General features: G+C 41.7%; 1 protein-coding gene and 1 long non-coding RNA gene across 6 annotated transcripts in view; one reads left to right on the plus strand and one right to left on the minus strand.

The window, feature by feature from the left end:
• The window catches only part of LOC132087859 (uncharacterized), a 91,513-nt gene that overhangs the window by 15,484 nt on the left and 58,429 nt on the right, over window positions 1-17,600 (plus strand). The gene's annotated exons all lie outside the window — the stretch shown is intronic.
• LOC130693848 (potassium voltage-gated channel protein Shaw-like) overlaps window positions 1-17,600 on the minus strand; it is a 32,190-nt gene that overhangs the window by 2,701 nt on the left and 11,889 nt on the right. For 3 of the 5 annotated variants that reach the window (XM_059494690.1, XM_059494688.1, XM_059494692.1), the window contains exons 2-6: window positions 15,855-16,819; window positions 13,925-14,042; window positions 11,945-12,139; window positions 9,638-10,387; window positions 6,230-6,485 (exon numbers count right to left, since the gene is read on the minus strand). In XM_059494690.1, the coding sequence (XP_059350673.1) occupies window positions 6,230-6,485; window positions 9,638-10,387; window positions 11,945-12,139; window positions 13,925-14,042; window positions 15,855-16,114 (1,579 nt within the window). In that variant the 5' untranslated portion in view covers window positions 16,115-16,819. Of the gene's footprint in view, window positions 1-251; window positions 316-6,229; window positions 6,486-9,637; window positions 10,388-11,944; window positions 12,140-13,924; window positions 14,043-15,854; window positions 16,824-17,600 lie in introns of those variants that run through there. The other 2 variants (XM_059494691.1, XM_059494689.1) reach the window with 2 other exon arrangements.

The following is a 17,600-nucleotide window of genomic DNA, read 5'->3' on the forward strand; positions in this document are numbered from 1 at the left end:
AAAAAAAATGATGCAAAATGACATCATGCGACGTTAAAAGGTTAATTGGCTCTGTTTTTTTTTTTTTTGCATCTTTATCTTTTTGTCTCTTTGTTGGCTGTTTTGGATTTTCACGCAAAGACCAGAAAGGTAGCGGTGCGATAAAAAAAAAAAAAAATGAACGTGTAAATAGGCGCGGGATGTGTATGGTGGATGAACGTGAATTTGCGTGTGATGCTGATTTGTTTTTCCTTTTTTTTTATTTCTTTAGAAATTATTCGCTACCTTTGGATGTGCCATTGCTGGCCGGATTGGGGTTCAAAGGTCGGTCGAGGTCTGCAAATGAATATATAATAAATATTTACAACTTAAAAACGAGAAGGAAAAATCGCAAAAAAGAAAACATCAAATGAAAGGAGAGATCAGCGATTTCAAACTCAATAACTACTCCGTCAGTTACCAAACACACAACCGGCTATAAATATATGTATATGTACAGCTGTACACACTATACGTATGCTTATTTATATTTGCAAAATAAAAGCAGCAGCGGGCGGGGAAATTATAGGAAAAGAATAATAATTCCCTATGTTTTTTGTTTGTTTTTTTTTCAATTGGCTTTTCTTGTCTCGCCCCTTTCCCTTCTCAATAGAAATATCACACACATGAAGTCATTCCCCGACAGCCCTAGTCGCTGGCAAAGCGCGGAGCGTGACAAACGAGCGGATCACAGCTGGAAGAGTTTTGTTCCTCCCGTTTTTGTTTTTTTTCCTTTGCCCTCCCTCATTCTGTTGGGTTCGTAATAATTTCGTTTTGCTTTTTCTGTTTTTGTCTTCCCCCTCTTTTTTACCTCATTCATTCTTCAATTTCTCTTGTTCCACGAGAAACTTTCGGGCTTTGGCAGCGGCTAAACAATGACTGGCTTTCGTGCGTGTGCATGTGGCGGACGTTAAGCCGGGGAACATCAAATAAGAATAGAATGGCTTTACATGATATAGGCCCTTTTCAAGTTTTTGCTTGTGTTAAAGTACGACGAGAGTATTCAACGTTAGTCTCAAGGCAAAATGAGAAAAGGAATGATATGAATGTTAAAAAATACCGAGATTTTTCTGACGTTGTCAGTTTCATCGGGCAAGAGTTTGTACTACGATATAAAAATAAAAGGCGCTTTTTAAATGGAAAACGCATAGGGCAGTAGCAACGTGTCGTAATAACGAGGTCAAGAAAGTCGTGGCAATTAACAGAAGTTGGTGAAACTTGGGCGAACTTGCTTCACGCGCACTTTGTTCGAATTCTGTACCGTCCATTGGTCCACCATTTTTCGCTTGAGCCCTCCTACGCGCATCCATTGAGGTACTTAACAAAATGATCGCCCAGTTGTCACACAAAATCCCCGTTTCTATCGCACTTCCAAGTTTGTATTTTTCTTTATACTTGCCTTTCCATCTGAGCCGGGCGCTTCTTTTCTCTATTTTCAGTTCTTTTTTTTTTACGCCCACAGTTTGCGTGGTCCAGTTGCGCTACATCAAACCTCTTTTTTTTTTTTCCTTCCTCATCCTACCCATCGAATAGCCACAATGTGCCACTCTTTATCGATAGCCATTCATTGACGCGTGGGCCACACCAAAACCAGACTGATCCTCTTCTTTTTTTTTTTTTTTTTTTTTTGGGGGGGGGGGGGGATCCCTTCAAAACATCTGCCTTCTTTTCAGCCGCTCATCTCTAACGGGCTAATTGCAAGAAAAAGACTCGGACAATAACAGACACCGTTTCTTCAACGCCATCGAGTCAATGATCAAGTGAAACGGGCAGAGATGAATGGAGTCGTGTGGCTCCAAAAGACAAAAAAGAAAGCGACGACAGACAGAAAGAAAACAAAACAAAACAAAAAAACTAATGTTATAGAGGAAACGACACTGCTGGGAATGATTGCATTGCCTCTGTGTGTGTGTGTGTGTGTGTGTGTTTAACGGCCATTGCCTCCTCTTTTTGGACTATTTTCTTTGCCTCTTCTTCATTTCTTATATATATATATATAAAAGCTTTCGCTGATGCTTATGCGAGTTGTGTACAGAACCCGAGTTCTAGAGCGATACGATGTGTGGGATGTGGGCGTCTCAGCGGCGGCGTATTGATCCAATACGCGTACGAGATTTAGATCTCTGCTGTGTAGTAAGTAACTACTACAGTTAGCTTTCTCCCATTTTCTTTTCTTTTTTTCTCCTTTATCATCTCGCATTCTTTCTTATTCCAACTATCATATCGAACCAAAGCTTTTTTTTTTTTTTTTATGATTACAGTAATAATCATAAAAATAAAGTTTTGTTCTTTCCAAGATTTTGTTTACTGTAGACGTTCGTTTCACACAGCGTCTTGCCATCATCAAAACAATTTGCATTGCTTTTATTCAATTTCGAAGCGTAAAAGAAAAAACGAGGGGGGGGGGACGGTAACTTTAATCCAGTATTGATCTAATAAGGCTACACGGGAATTGATCCAGGCATATCCGCGCCCATGCACAACGGTATTCCTTAGCCGCTCCACTATTCGCTGCTATATGCTAATACCGCCCCCCCCCCATGTTAAAAATTAAATGAATTTTCTATTTTCTTTATTTTTTAATAACTACTTTTGATTTTCAAACGATACAAGTTTTTACCCCGCACTCAACTATGTCGCAGAATCTTGTTATGATACCACGATTGGTCGAAGACAATGAAGGGCTTCTACGTCACCGTCCGATCGTCTGGGATTAGAAGACGCAATGGCGTCAATGGGCTATGCGCCTTCTGATTCGAAACGGGAACTTTTGATACGAATTTTCTTTCACGCGTTCACGTCACAAGACAATCTAATCGCAAACGAAAAAGAATTAACCCCTACCCTTTCCCTCGAAAGGGACAAAAGAGTGTAGTGAGAGTTGTATAGAGCGCATCTATAGATCTGCTACTGCGGATAATTAGTGTAGAGGCGGATCAGGGACGCGTCGTTCCCGATGACCACCTCTTTCCCCCCTCCCCCCCTTTTTTTTTTCCTTATAAATGATGGTCGTCTGTAACCATGGGGCTACATCTGCACACAGATTATACTGCCTACCTTCCTCTACGTAGGCATCGACTGATACGAGACAACTACATAGTTTCTCTTTTGACGACCAATAAGGGCCAACCGGGCCGTCCAATCAACAGTAAAAAAATAGAAATAAAATATAATAAACGGCACACGAGAAATGGCGATCGTCTTCCAACAACAAAAAAAAAAAAAAAAAAAAAAAAAAAAAAAAAAAACTGTCGGATTTATTTGGCCCTGCACACACACAGCGTCCAAAAGGATATATGGGGGGGGGGGGGGGGGGAGGAAGGGCTTTTCATTGTCAGCCCATGAAATACACGGGGATTTATTTGTCTATTATTCCGACGTCTCTCTAATGAATCGACTGTCTCGCTCGCTATTTGCTGGCGTACAGATGAAACCTTTCCAACTGCAGTTTTTTCTGCCGACCCCCCCCCCCCCCCCCCAAATCATTTGTCCCGAAACCGTTGGCTCTATCACATGAAAAGAACACACAGACACACACGCAAAAATCAGCTATTATTCATCTTCTGGCCCGGCCGTTTAGACGTGTATGAAAACGAAAGGCATCAGTTAACTCCTCACGCTATTTAATCAAGTCCAACGCATCGTTTCTTCAATTTCAATTTAAAAAAAAAAAAAAAAAAGAAAAGAAAAAGAAAAGTTTAATTGGGCCGCGGTTGATGCGCCACCATCAAAAGTTATTTGTTCTCATCTCCTCTCTGGCGCTTGTAAATAGTTGAAGCAAAAGAGGTCTCGACTTTAAAACGTGCGTAACAAAAGCCTCGATCGTCGTTTCGAGTGGGTGGCGGGCTAGAGTCAAGTTGCCCGTCTATTATATACGCGCACACACACACACACGCGTGTTCACAGCGCTTGCAAGTCCCTTAAAAAAAAAAAAAAAAGAAAAGAAAAGCTGTTCCTTTCTCTACGGTTGCTCATGTATTTATAATTTGATGCCTTTCAGTCTGCAAGAGCATGGAAAACTCGTAACACGAGCCTAAATATATCGCAATCGACTTCTTAAGACAAGTGGTTCCCCATGTTGAGTGGTAGTTGTGTGGCACAAACAAAAAAACAAAACAAAACAAAACAAAAAAAAGAAACGACCCCAATTCGAATGTAATGGTGCAAGGTAATAAAAATTTTTGGCCGACATCATTCGGAGGGAAGGTGAAAAGAAAAAGAGGCAAGTTTTGAATCGAATCCAGTAAAGGGGAAACGACCTAGTCAATCACGCGATCATGCAGATAAAATGCACCGCAGTTGTCTGATCGATTCACTTCGATCTTGACATTTTTTTTTTTTCTCTCTTTCTTTTATGCATTTCATTTTTGTTCTTTTGCCAGCAAGAGAATTGATTGAAAAAAAAAACAAATTATAAGACTCTCCCTCATCTTCCCCTTCAAAAAAAAAAGAAAAAGAAAAAAAAGTGGCAAGAAATATAGCGGAAAAAGTAAATGGGGTTTTGTAACGGCGTTGATTCGATTCGAAGCGAAATGGAATTGACGCCACCTTTTGACATTTTGTCCTGGGCCATAGTTTCTTGGCTTGCGACTATGAAAGAAGAAAAGAAATAAATAAAAAAAAAAAAAAAAAAGGGTTTTTTTTGCGCAATAAAAGTAGACGAAAAAAAAGAGAGGGACAAAGAGCCAAAAAAAGAAGAGGGATATCGTTGCAATATTATATGGGTTATCGTTCTACGCGAGTTGCCAGCACTGAGTAGACCCATTTCTCTCGGAAACGAGGCGATGGCTGGACAACACACAACGCGACAAAAGAAAAAGACGGGAAATTGATAGCCGATGACTGTCTGCCGAAAAGAGGAGGGAAGAAAAATGTAATTCAAAATCAGTCTGTTCGCTTGAGATTTCATTTTATTTTTTTTTTTTCGACACAAAGTTGCGCTTACGGGCCGAAAAAATGCAAGTCAAAAACGAATGGCGTCGTGCGAAATCGAACGGCCGTTAGCATCCCCTTGCATAATTTTAATATTGCCACCCAATGCCTTTGATGGTCCTCTCAAATGTGATCGACGCCTTTAAAGACATAGAGGAAATAAATCGACCTACAACCCATTGGAGCGCTAAACGAGGTTTGGCAAGTGACGAAAGGTAAGTGGTAGTACATAAGGGCACGCACACAACAAGAAAAAGGGGCTGAAAAAAAACAAAAACAAAAACAAAACCCAATCGACTGAGACCGAAACTCTCTAGCTAACGTTAGGCAGAAGAAATAAGTTTACAAGACTTTGGTCTACCATCGATTGTAAGACGTGTCACCCCACTCCCGTCGCAAACTTTTCTTTTTATTTTTTACTACACCGAGACGCCATTGTTTTCTATGGCTGCAACTGAAACAAAGAGCCATTGATAGCGACCCACTTTTGTGTGTGTGTGTGTGTGTGCGCGTGTGTTCAAACGACTTTTTCCTTCTGTCTGCCATCGCTCTTAGTTAAAGAGTTACACACCGTCTTACGTTTAACTGCTGCGTTAAAACCAGAAGAGGGGAAGCGGAATGATTAAAGCCGGTGACTTGTGCCAAAACACGTCACATGGGAAAGGAGCAAAAAAAAAAAAAAAAATTGGAAATTAAAAATCAATATTGGTGTTTTCCCTGACGAAAGGAATGAGAGGGAAGTAATCAACACGCCTTACTATGCCGGCACATCCCTTTCCTTTTTCTTTTTTAAGTGTATAGCCTACGGTCCGCTTTTCCGTGTTTCGCTCTTCTTCATTAGAACGAAGAAAGGCAAACATCATCCGAATGGGCGCAACGATCCCAAAGAATGTTCTCATCGCTTTCGAATTTTTGACGAGTTATAACGTTAGCCAGTCAGACTAATCATCAACAGCGAACCTCCTCTCTCTATCGTAATAACAAAGCACGGGGACAGTTTCAATGTAATGGAAAACAAACAACGGGGGGGGGGGGGGGGGAATGAGCGTCCGCCATCGTTCGTTACTCCAACGAAAACAAACAGACTTGGCGTATCATCATTTCGCTACAATTAATAAGAGCCCTAATTAAACTAATTACCAATTCAATTAAACGCGTTCTTTATAAATAAAGATTTTGTTTGTGTTTGTTTTTTTGTTTTTTTTTAAGGGATAACGATGTCGGTCAGGGATTTAAAAAAAACAAACAAAAAAGAGTAAATTTAATTCGTTAAACTTACCCATATTTTTGGGACCGCCGGTAAACTCTTTGGCGTTGTTGGCAATGGTGGGCGGTGGTTTGATGGCTTTCATGCGGGATGGCATGCCGTCGCTGTCGCGCAGATTGCCCGGGCCTCCGCTAAGTGCACCTCGCGGTCCGCCGCTGCCAGGTGCACCGGGCGCGCCCGGTCTGATGGCCAACTGCGGACCTCGAGGGCCACTGGCATGTTCCACCGGCAACACCCGTCTTCTTTTCTTAGGCAATTTCGCCCTCGCCTACAAAGCAAAAAAAAAAAAGAAAAAAGAAAATGCATTCAATTTAATGAGAATTCAAAGAGGCAAATGAATTCAATCGACTTATGTCGATATGTCAAACTGCGGATTGAACAGGGAAGTGAAACGCTGATCATTTCCCGCCTAATCAACGTCGAGCTGATGGGACTAGCGTGTTCACCGTAATTTGCATGTTGTCAGTTGGCTAGTTTACACAACGCGTATGTGTGTGTGTGTGTGTGTGTGTGCTATAACCACGCACGCTTTAGATATTTATTGATCTATCGATTACCGCGTGGCACAGTCACAAATGATGGATCGAATAGCGCCAACGTACCTAACCTGCCACCGCCCTTTAATATCTAACCCAACCCTTTCCATCGACTACCCAACAAAATCACCATCCCCCGCCCTCTCTCTCACTCTGCCTCATAACGAGCATCTGATATACATCTATAGGGGTCTGAAGAAGAAGAAGAAAAAAAAAAAAAACGTGCGACAAGGCAAACGAGAAGCCAAACCCTTTCTGATAACATTCTTCTTGATAAACAGAGGAAACAACGACGACTTTCGTTTTAATACGAAGATCATCGATCTCTCCTTTTCCTCTCTGCCGGGAACGGGGACAAGATTCAAAAAGTCCATTAATGAAAAATGATGTATGCCGGCGAAATGTCTAACTGTTTTGGGCAGCTGCAAGTAATCGTTTTTTCTTTCCTTTAGAAAAACAGGACCCATCGACCATCAGCGCTACGCAGCAGTCGGCGAATACATCAAATCAAAGTCAAAGCTACTTCCTGCCATTTCCTTCCGACTTCAGCTCGTCCCGCTTCCCAAAACAAAACAAAACAAAACAAAACCAAAAAAAAACCTGCAAAAATTTAAAAAGAAAAATACATATTTCTTTTTAAAAACGCAAACTTGCGCATATAGAAAACGAGGCCGACTGAATCAAGTTCTAACTTTTATCCTCCCCCCTTTCTCCGAAATATGTAAGTATGCAAATACACAGGCCCGTCCAGCTTTCGACTTGAACGACACAGAACGATGATATGAACAAACGGCCAAACAGGATAAAAAAAAAAGAAAAAAAAAGAAAAACTGAGACGGGTCAATACGTAACTTCCTGTTTTGCTAGAGGAGGTCCCAACATATCGTTCCAGCAACACCATTTACATCCACAGGCAGAATGGCTGCTTTTTTTTTTTTTTTATCGGGAGGAAAGGGTAGTAAACAAATAGCTACGCAACTCGCCATCCCTCATCATTACACAGGCGTATGCAAGCACGCGTGCAATGCAAAAAAAAGAAGGGGGGGAAATGAAAGGTCCCTTCACATACAGGCCGTTCGTGAGCTGATAACTTAGAATAAGAGTTTAACCCACATAGAAACGGCAGTGTGTTGATGGCGCTGTACAAGACGTTAGCGCAAAAACACAACAGAAGTACAACGGCCTACAAAACACTAGCGCATAGTTGGACTTGCGAAGCACGGATGGCGAATAAATCGATGTGTCAAAACAGAAGAGGCTCTGACTGGGCAGTTTTTCATGATTACATCATTGCTATTATAGTTGCTTGCATTCTGAGGGGACTACAAAGAAAAGCCAATCGTCGGCATTAGCGTCCACTACGTTACAATGGAATAGGTATAAGAACGAAAACAGAAAAGACCAGCACGCAATAGAACAATTGAAAATGATTTGCTAGCTATTTCTAGACAGCTTTGAAAATAGATTTCTTTTTTTTTGTTTGGCACTATTGAATACGGTCCTCCGTGAAAATATTCATATGAAGAACGTATGAGGGTGTGGCCGCTCGCGTGTCTAATAAGAGCAATCGTAAATACAGGAGAATGTCAACCCGAAAAAGAAAAAGTTGGGATCGATTCTACATAGTCACATCTGCGGGCGGGGGGAATGAAAAACAACGCGTTGCGCAACCAATAAAGAACGAAAATTACTGGACGAACTATGCAAAACAAGAGTTGCAAAAAACAAACAAACAAATAATCATAAAAAATACGCAAAAAAAAAATAAATGGCAATATACTACGAATCAAACAGCTCGGTCCCGTGCAAGACGAAAGGCGAATGTTTAAAAAAAAAAATAAATAAAAAATAAACAAACGCATATTATGTTCTTTTTTTTTTTCTCTCTCTTTTTTAACCATATCGATCCAATTTTCCCGCTCGACGCTTGTAAATGTATTTAAGAAGTGGGCGAGCATCCGGAAGGATCCTAACTGAGCAGCAAAAAAAAAAAAAAATCCTTTTCGTTTTCTAGCCAGCGTCCTACTTGTTACCTTAATGAGGACACACCAACCGGTTCGATGAAAATCACTGATCCTTTTTTTTTTCTTTTACTCTTTCCCGACCAATTAGAAACCTCTCTACCCAGTGGCTTACCCTCCGCCGTAAATGAGCACCGAAAAAAAAAGGGAAATCCCCGAAAAATGTCAATAATAGAAAGAACAAAACGTGGGGACAATTCTTAACGTCGTAATACTAAAAGATAACATAAAAAAAAAAAAAAATAGGCTCTTTAAGAACATACACAAAGCGTGCGGCACTAGAACGTTTGGTTGTTGCTCGAAGGGCGCTGAGAATCAATCGATATAGTTAGGGCAAATTTGAGAAGCGAATAAGCGAGCAAACGTCGTACGGCTGCCTTAGGGTCGTGTGTTTAAGGCACGTTACAAGCCTCGTCTCTTTTAATGGTTTTTCTATTTGAAAAATAAAAGGCTTTCATCGCAACTCGTTCTTCTACTGAAGACGATCGAAGAGAATTGTTTGCTTTTCCAAAAAGGAACACGGGGATAGAGTACACGTTTGTTACAAAGCGATTAGCCATGTGGAAAAAGGAACATTTGCCTGCAAGAGAAGCTGGATTTTTTTTCAAACCGGCAATCCATTCTAACGCCCGCATTTTCATCCCCCCCCCCCTCCCCCTCCCCCTTTTTATCAAATTAATTACAACGACAACAACAACAAATCCTAATTACGTTTGCCATTCGGAAAAGCCATTGAAACGCATTGCGCAAAACAATGAGCACGAACATCGTTCGAATAGAACGTCTCTTATATAAAATAAACTTGAATAAATAAATAAATAAAGAGAGAGAGAGAGAGAGAGAATGAAAAATGAAAAGCTTACCTGCGTGTGGCTGTAGTACATTGCAAAGTTGGAGACGATGACAGGTACGGGCAAGGCAATGGTTAAGACGCCGGCTAGGGCGCAGAGAGCGCCGACGAACATGCCGACATAAGTTTTCGGGGCCATGTCTCCGTAGCCGACGGTGGTCATCGTGACCAGGGCCCACCACAATCCGAGCGGGATGCTGTTGAAATCGTTGTGCGGATTGGCCTGGATGCGCTCGGCGTAGTAGACGAGACTGGCGAAGATGACGATGCCGAGAACGAGGAAGAAAACGAGGAGCGTCAGCTCCTTGGCCGAAGCTCTGAACGTCTGTATGAGGATTTTCAGGCCGGACGAGTGTCGCGTCAGCTTGAATAACCTCATGATGCGGATGATGGAGAAGAACTCGAGGATGTCGGCGTTCTCCAGGTGCGAGGCGAACTTCTGGAGGGCCAAATCGATGAAGAAGGAGAGCGTCGCGACGTAGTCGATGATGTTGACCGAGGCGCGGACGAAGAGGAACTTGTTCGGACAGGCGATGAAGCGCATCAGGATCTCGATCGTGAACCACGTGTTGCAGACGGCTTCGATGTAGAAGAAGGCCTCGTGGGCGTTCGTCTGCGTCTTGTCTAGCGTCCACGCCGTCGAGTTGGCCGACGTGTGCACCGTTAAATTACGGATCACCGGCACTCGCATGTCCGGATGCGTTTTCAAGCAGAACGACAGGACCGAGACGCAGATGAAAAACACCGATATCAAGCCCACAATCTGTGACGAGAATTTGAAAAAAAAAAAAAAAAAAAAATATCAAATCAAATGTTAATTCAATTTCGAGATGAAAGAATCAATAATTGTAAAACATCGCCTGCAGCTATCAATATTTTGAAATGCGCCGAGTCAGACGAGTAGTATGGCAACTGCCGCTAGGACGTCATTATCAGTTTATTGCACGAGAACAGCCCATCGTATAACACGGGATCCTAGCAGCTAATACAAAACGACAGCAGCTCACACACACACACACATATTCTCTGGCTATACGACGCTGTCGTTCCGTGCGTGTTATCGTGAATTTGCAGTTGCTAGAGCCCCAACAACAACCAAAGAACTCGACAACGTCGCTCTCTCCCTCGCACCCCACACTGTATCGAGCGGTTCTGTATGTGTCGAAAAACAATTTTTTTTTTTTTTTTCAAATTTAAAGATGCTACACCAAAAGCGGGATTGGCTAGTGCGACTGTGTAGGACGTAAGCAAAGCCCATTTCTCGCATATGGCGAATATAATATATATCCGGTCGACCAGAAGGCAGGGTTATTATATAGCTATATATACAGTGTCGCCTGCTACGTTTCAATTCAGCTCCGTATAACCGGGCGTGTGATATTACGAAATAACTTGAGCAGAGCAACGGATGGTGCCCGTCTTCTCGCTTTTATCTCCTTTATTTCGCCAAACCAATTGATGTTCTGCTTGTAAACATTATTACGTGCGAAATGAAATCAATTTTCTTGACGTGTAAACACGTACCGCCTTCAGCATGGCAAATGAGGAAGGGATTTTCAACAACAACAAAAATAAAGAAAGAGGCTTTGATTTTCTTTTATTGGAAGAGATACACTTTTCTCGGTTGTTGGGTAATCACGCATAAATTTGCATATCTAAATGCCCTAGAGCTTTTTTGGCTATGTCCTTCCAAGGGAAATAGAAACATAATATCTATGTGTCTTTCTTCATCTCTTTCATGGCCATTTCTCACATATTTCCATGTCTGGCTACCAAAACCCCTTCTATACAAAATGAAAGAGGGATTCCAAAAAAAAAAAAAAAAAAAAAAAAACCTTCGATTATGAACGCGTACCCGTTTCAACCCATTCTCCCCCAGTAGACAAGACTCTTTGGTATTCAAAACGCCTACCTTCCAACAGTTGATAATATCCTCCTGCTCTCCCCCCGCCCCCCATCTTTTAACAAGTCCGGCAGCACGAATGCGCAGTGTTCAATAAAAAAGAAAAAAAAAAAAAGAAAAAAAAAAACAGCTTTGCTTTCAAAGCAGTTTTTGCTATCACTTTTTAGCTGACGCGAGCACTTTTCTGAACACCGGCCGCTCGGGCGTTATCTATATGTGCGTATGAATATGTAAATCATGAGGGATGAATCGAAATGCTCCTCTTCGCTCACACGGGCGAATGTAATATTTGCGACTATTCAATAACTTTTACGTCTATAATACATGGACGACGACGACGTCGTGTGTGTGTGTGTGAGATGGGCAAGCAAATACTTGAACTGATTTTTTGGCGTTAATAAAAATGTAAAATATTACCTTGGCCGAGTTGGACGAGTAGGGCTCGTCGAAGAGGGACCAAATCTTGGGTTTGGTCTTGTGCCACCACGACAGGTTGCCAGAGTAATAAGCTTCTTCGTAGCCGAACTTGCGGGCCAATTCCTCATCGCTCGGCTTGTCCGTGTCGAGATCGAGCCTGTCGAGCACGGCCAGTGTTTCTTGCGTGTCGCGATGCTTTTTAACGAGGAAATCAAAGAGGAAATTGTTAGTTCGAAAATAGAAGGAAAGCTATTCGAGAAAATAGCCATAGGCCGAGAAGATAATTAGGAAAGGAAATTAAAAGCATGGTAGAAAACCAAAATTTTAAAAGTCGAGAACGAAAGGCAAAAGTGGGAGGGAAAACATAATAATGAGGGCAAAGAGGGTCCTGGCTGAATACATCAAAAGGATTCCCGATTGGGCTTCTGCTGCTGGCTTACAAATACAAGGCACTCCTACACAAATGCGTCTGCAAAGATTAAAAAAGAAAATTCATCTTTTTTTCTTTTACGTCCGCTGCGTTTGATTGCATTCGAGAAAAAAAAAAGTTTTCATCTTTCCTTCTTTTTTTTAAAGATGGAAATAGGGCCGATGACAAGGACATTCATCACGTTTGTATTAGGGAACGTGTCGCGACAGACACGCTTAAGTCACTGCGATGGCATCGCAACAACTCGCAGAATTGGCAGATGAAACAAAAGACGCACTAGTCGAATCCAGTAGAGTTTAAAAAAAAATAGCAAAACGCCTTAAGAAAAAGGTTATGGTGTACAAAGCTGGGCTTCAACAAGTACCCCCCGATTGCCGACCTTCATTTTTTTTTTTTTTTTACTTGGAAAGAAATTAGCTTCAAAGAGAGAAAGAAGTTTAACATAACATTCAGACAAGGTCAGTTTTCACTGGAAAGTCTACACTAATTAATTAAAAGGGCATTTGAAAAGCGTGGAAATGTTTTTTTTTTTTTTTTTTTTTTTTAACATAAAAGATGGGAGCGCATACAGAGAAGAGCCCTACCCTTTATAAAAAATAAAAAAAAAAAAAGAAGAAGAAGAAGAGCAATGAAATAGTAGGCGGAGAATGAAAAACAAAGAAAGGACGCCATTGTTGTTTTTGTTTCTCTTTTGTGTTCAATTACAAATGCAATCACCACCAGAAGCCAGAGTGCAACCAAAACCGGTTGCAAGTGTATACACACGCAGACAGACGTCTGGAATCGAATCTAAATAGTTACGAAACTCCTGGATTTCCCTCTCTCACAGCTCGTCTTAGCCATCGACTACATCCAGCCGGAGTATACATATAATTTATACATTTAATCAAAGCTACATACGCTCCCTAATGCAAGCACATCTGACTTCGCCAGCTTTCTTGCTAGTTCTCTTTATCCGTGTTCCATCTGTGGCGCTAATTTCCACGATTGCGAGTGAGAAATCAAAGTGCTCAGACCAGCACAGAAATTCAAGAACAAAACATCATGCGGTAAGAGGTAAGAGTAGGAAAGGGGGAAGGATGTGAATGAGATATGAGCATTCATCATATCTTCCAAGTAGATCCGCAAACTTCCCACGCAACGCGACGTGCTAAATGAATTCTTTCCGCCAAACGCATTATTACTCACTTCTAATCTTTCTTTTTTTTTTCCTGCTCCCTTTACGTTCCCACCAGCCAACGGCTTCTCAAGAATCAAGCGCGTCTCGCGACGTAGTCTGAATAGCAAGTGGCAATGTCGATTTACCTCCCCCTTTAAAAAAAAAAAAAAAAAAAAAAAAAAAAAAATCTTTTCACAAATAAGAAAGCGTAGAGCCAATCGACGATATCTAATGGATCCTCTGTGTTGAGATTCCTTGTTAACGTAATCTTGATCAATCCATCGTGACGCAACGTTTTTCCTTTCGCTTAATCGATAGACGGAGATTGTCGATTTGCTGATGTCAATTTAGAAGCAAGAATCCGGTGCAAAAGGACATAGTTTTTACATACCGAAGTGTAGGTCATCCAGCAGCAGGGTTCGACTTGATTGGAATCCAATCCCCAGAATTCCAGCTCCTCTTCAAAGAGCGGTCCGCAAACGTCGGTCGGATAGTGCAGTTTCCCCGTTCTGCAACAACAAAAAATCATGGATGTAGTGACGTTTTCTTCCTTTGTTTTTCGTTAGCTTCATTTGTTATACAAACTAGACCCAATTGTGCAAGCATATCAACTGTTTGAAACAAACAACAACAACAACAAAAAAAAGTAAGTTGTTTCACTGGCAGGCAAAAGTTTTGCAGTCGTTTGTTTTCCCCCCTCTTCCCCAAAAAGATCAAAAGATTGTTCAAGTACATCGCCTCAAAAAGAACACGTTCTGCTCGTTTGCGTTCTTCCTTGAACAGGGCACACGCACAATAGGGACGTATCATTCACAACAGCGAATCGAGACGATAGAAAAAAAAAAAAGGGAAAAGAATAAAATCTATGCAAAACAAACAAAATGGCTCTTCAAGAGCGGGTCGTAGACACTCGAAAGTCGTTTTGTTTTCGTGATCACATTTCCCCGACGCCTACACAATAAACAAACTGGCCCTCAACTCCCTCCCCCCACCCCCCCTCCTCACGTCCTTTGGCTACGAGCCTACACGCAGACGATGCGTGTAGACAATGCACATCGGCGCGATACAGTCAACGACAACAACAACAAGAAAAGAATAGCAATAAAAAAAAAAAAAAAAAAAAACATTTGAAATTCGTTATCGTGATTTTTCCTTTGTTCCCTTTCGTTAACATTCTTTGGCCTCTTATTTTGCTGGGCTGCTTTCCTTTATACGTACAAGTCGTAAAGGGTAGAAAGAGACGATGGAATAAAATAAGAAGGACTTTAGGGATGTCGATGACCACTGCGTTGAGCAATTTCATTTTCTTCTTGTTCCCTCTTGGTAATATTATTCGCGACGACCAACTTTCCACGGGATACTGTCATCGCAGCGTAGAGAAGACTCCTCGTCCATTCGACTTGATGGCTAATCAATATCGGTATATAAATACCCCACACACTTGCACACACACAGACATCCACATAGAGAAGAAGAAGAAGAGTCCGGTGGGGAATTTCCAGTGGCGGTCCGCTTCCGTTTTGCTCTCCATCCCAAGCGGCCACAGTCATCAGCTTCTTGTTATTTCGACGTTGGGTTAGCCCTTTTTATACGTACACGGCCATTAAGCTGATTCCAAAACATAGAGCTCTCGTTCTACGGTTGCCTTCTCTTTCGTTGGCATATACATCACAAGCATCTCCGCATCGCATAAAATTCACATGATGTACTTACCGGTGTATCATTTTATAGGCATCCATCCTCCTCTTTCCATGGCTAGTTTATTCTATACGTCGTCACTCGTATAACGCACGCAGGAATAAAGAGCGAGACATAATACGGAAAACATAATACACGATGATGGATAAGGGAGTCCAGGTGCCCCGCTCGTTCTGGGTTTTTTTATTTTTCATTTCGAGCAAGAGACCCATCGTCTCTACCCTTAATTAGTTCAGCTCCATAGATTATTACGTCTCTTGGCTATAGTTTGCGCCAAATAGAAGTTGATGGTCTTCTTCAGTTGGCGATGACGTAACACGACCGCACGATTATTTATGTCTTCAAATGTCTACCCTCTTTCAATTAGTTCTTCTACGTTTAGAAAAAAAAAAAAAAAATGCATTTGAGCCTGATCCCCGCCATTTTTAGCCAAGATATTGCATTACCCTCGTCGTTGACGTAATCCTAATGGAGATCGACTGACACGCCCCTTGCCAATCGTTTGAAAAATTGCTTTAAAAAAAATACGTACAGATAGCCAACGTCTCTTTACAAGACAATGATGAATGAACATAGGAGTATAAGGCGGAGTCGCAATCATAAATAATCGGATGAAAACTGACCTGTAATAGTTGAGGACTTGGGCGAAGACGCCGGGATGTCGGTCGAAAAAGTACTCGTTGAGAATGGGGTCGTAGTTGGCCAGGGCTTCTGTGAGCCTGGAGAGGCGAGTGGCGGGTATCTTTTTCAGCGTAGCCTTGTACGTTTCGTGGCGGATGCCACCGCAATTGAGCACCACCCGATTTTCCGCGTCCATCGTGCTGAAAACGGAGAGCGGCGACGTCACCACCTGCAGATCACTCGGCCGACTCTTGAGGGGCATCGGCTTTTAACGATTCCTTATGTAATCGACTGTCTTCCTCTCCCTTTTGTTTTGCAATTCGCCCCCACACCCAGAATATCCAACTGTTTAATTTCTCGCCTCCTTTCTCTTCTTCTATTTACGTTAAAAAAACACGCACTGACGCGAACGCACAAAAGAAACAAATCCAACAAGTTCGTTTAATAATTTTTTCAATTTCCTTCTTCGTTTGAGGCCTTTAAGATTGGCCCATGTTGATCGAAAACGTCTCGGTAGTGACACGATGTTATGTCCAGTTCACCTCTTGAAGAAAAAAACAAACAAAAAAACAAACGAGATTCACTTGCAGGACATGATGACGACTAGTAGGAACATCGTAGAGACGTTGATCTTTTTTTTGTTTTCCCCTTTCACTCTGTCGTTCTTTTGTTTTCCTTTGTGGCTGCACGACAATCAAAGAGCCATTCCGTGGCTCTTTAGACGATTCTTCCCTTTGAATGGAAAGTGATTTGTAGCCGTTGATATCCACCGTAACATCCCCCACCCCGCTCGCTTTCTGTTCGACGAACAAGCGGTTGGTTGTGCGAGTTTTTTCTTGGTTTCGCTTTACCCGATCATCCCTTCGATTCACCGACTCTCGATGATCGACTGCGAGTGGCCGACGATTACGTCAAACGCCAGTGACGTCATGACGCGCAGATTTCATTGTCCTCCTTCCTTTCGAGTCTTCCTGTTTTGCGCACATCAAAGAGACAAAATAAAAACGTTAGTTTTTTTGTTTTTTTTTAAAGAACGCAATTTTTCAAAATGAGTCAATGGGGCGCAAGTAAAAAAAAAAAAAAAAAAATGAACAAAACGGCAAAAGTAATGGGGCCTTTTTGAAAAATTCGTTTCCCGTCTATTCGCTTATTTAAATAGCAGGTAATATATCTATGTGTATCACGAGCTGCAAGCTAAACGCTGCACGCGCAAAGTATACGTATCCGCAGCAGACACGTCTGGACCAATTTTTTTTTTCTCTTTTCTAAATGAAGTTGACGAATTCCTTTGCCCTATTTCCGTGTGCGCAGCGGAGGTGTGTCTGACTTCAGCTCATCCACTCTTTGGCGAGACTCCGTGGACGAGCACGGCATCGTTGATGACTTACGGCTAGACTGGACTCACCAAAAAAAAAAAAAAAAAAAAAAAATTGGAAGTACACGGAGCTCTGGGTACCAAATGGCGCTTTTACAAGAAAGATTTTTGTTTTGGTTTTATTTATAAAAAAAAAAAAAAAAAAAAAAAATGGAAAGTACTGAGGCAAGGGCCAGAAAGGACTAGACAGGATAGCGCTGAAAATGAGATTAGGGACACAATGTGCGCTCCCGCTTCCCCCCCCACAAAGTGGAGGTTTTTTTTTTTTATTCCTGTTCGTCTGCGGTCTTGTTTCTTGGAATGACTGAACGATCTGTTTTCATTATTTATGATTCAATTATCGTACGATTTCGAGGAAAAAAAAAAAAAAAAT

The sequence above is a fragment of the Daphnia carinata genome, chromosome 3 (genome assembly GCF_022539665.2).
Source record: "Daphnia carinata strain CSIRO-1 chromosome 3, CSIRO_AGI_Dcar_HiC_V3, whole genome shotgun sequence".
NCBI classification, from domain to species: Eukaryota; Metazoa; Arthropoda; class Branchiopoda; order Diplostraca; family Daphniidae; genus Daphnia; species Daphnia carinata.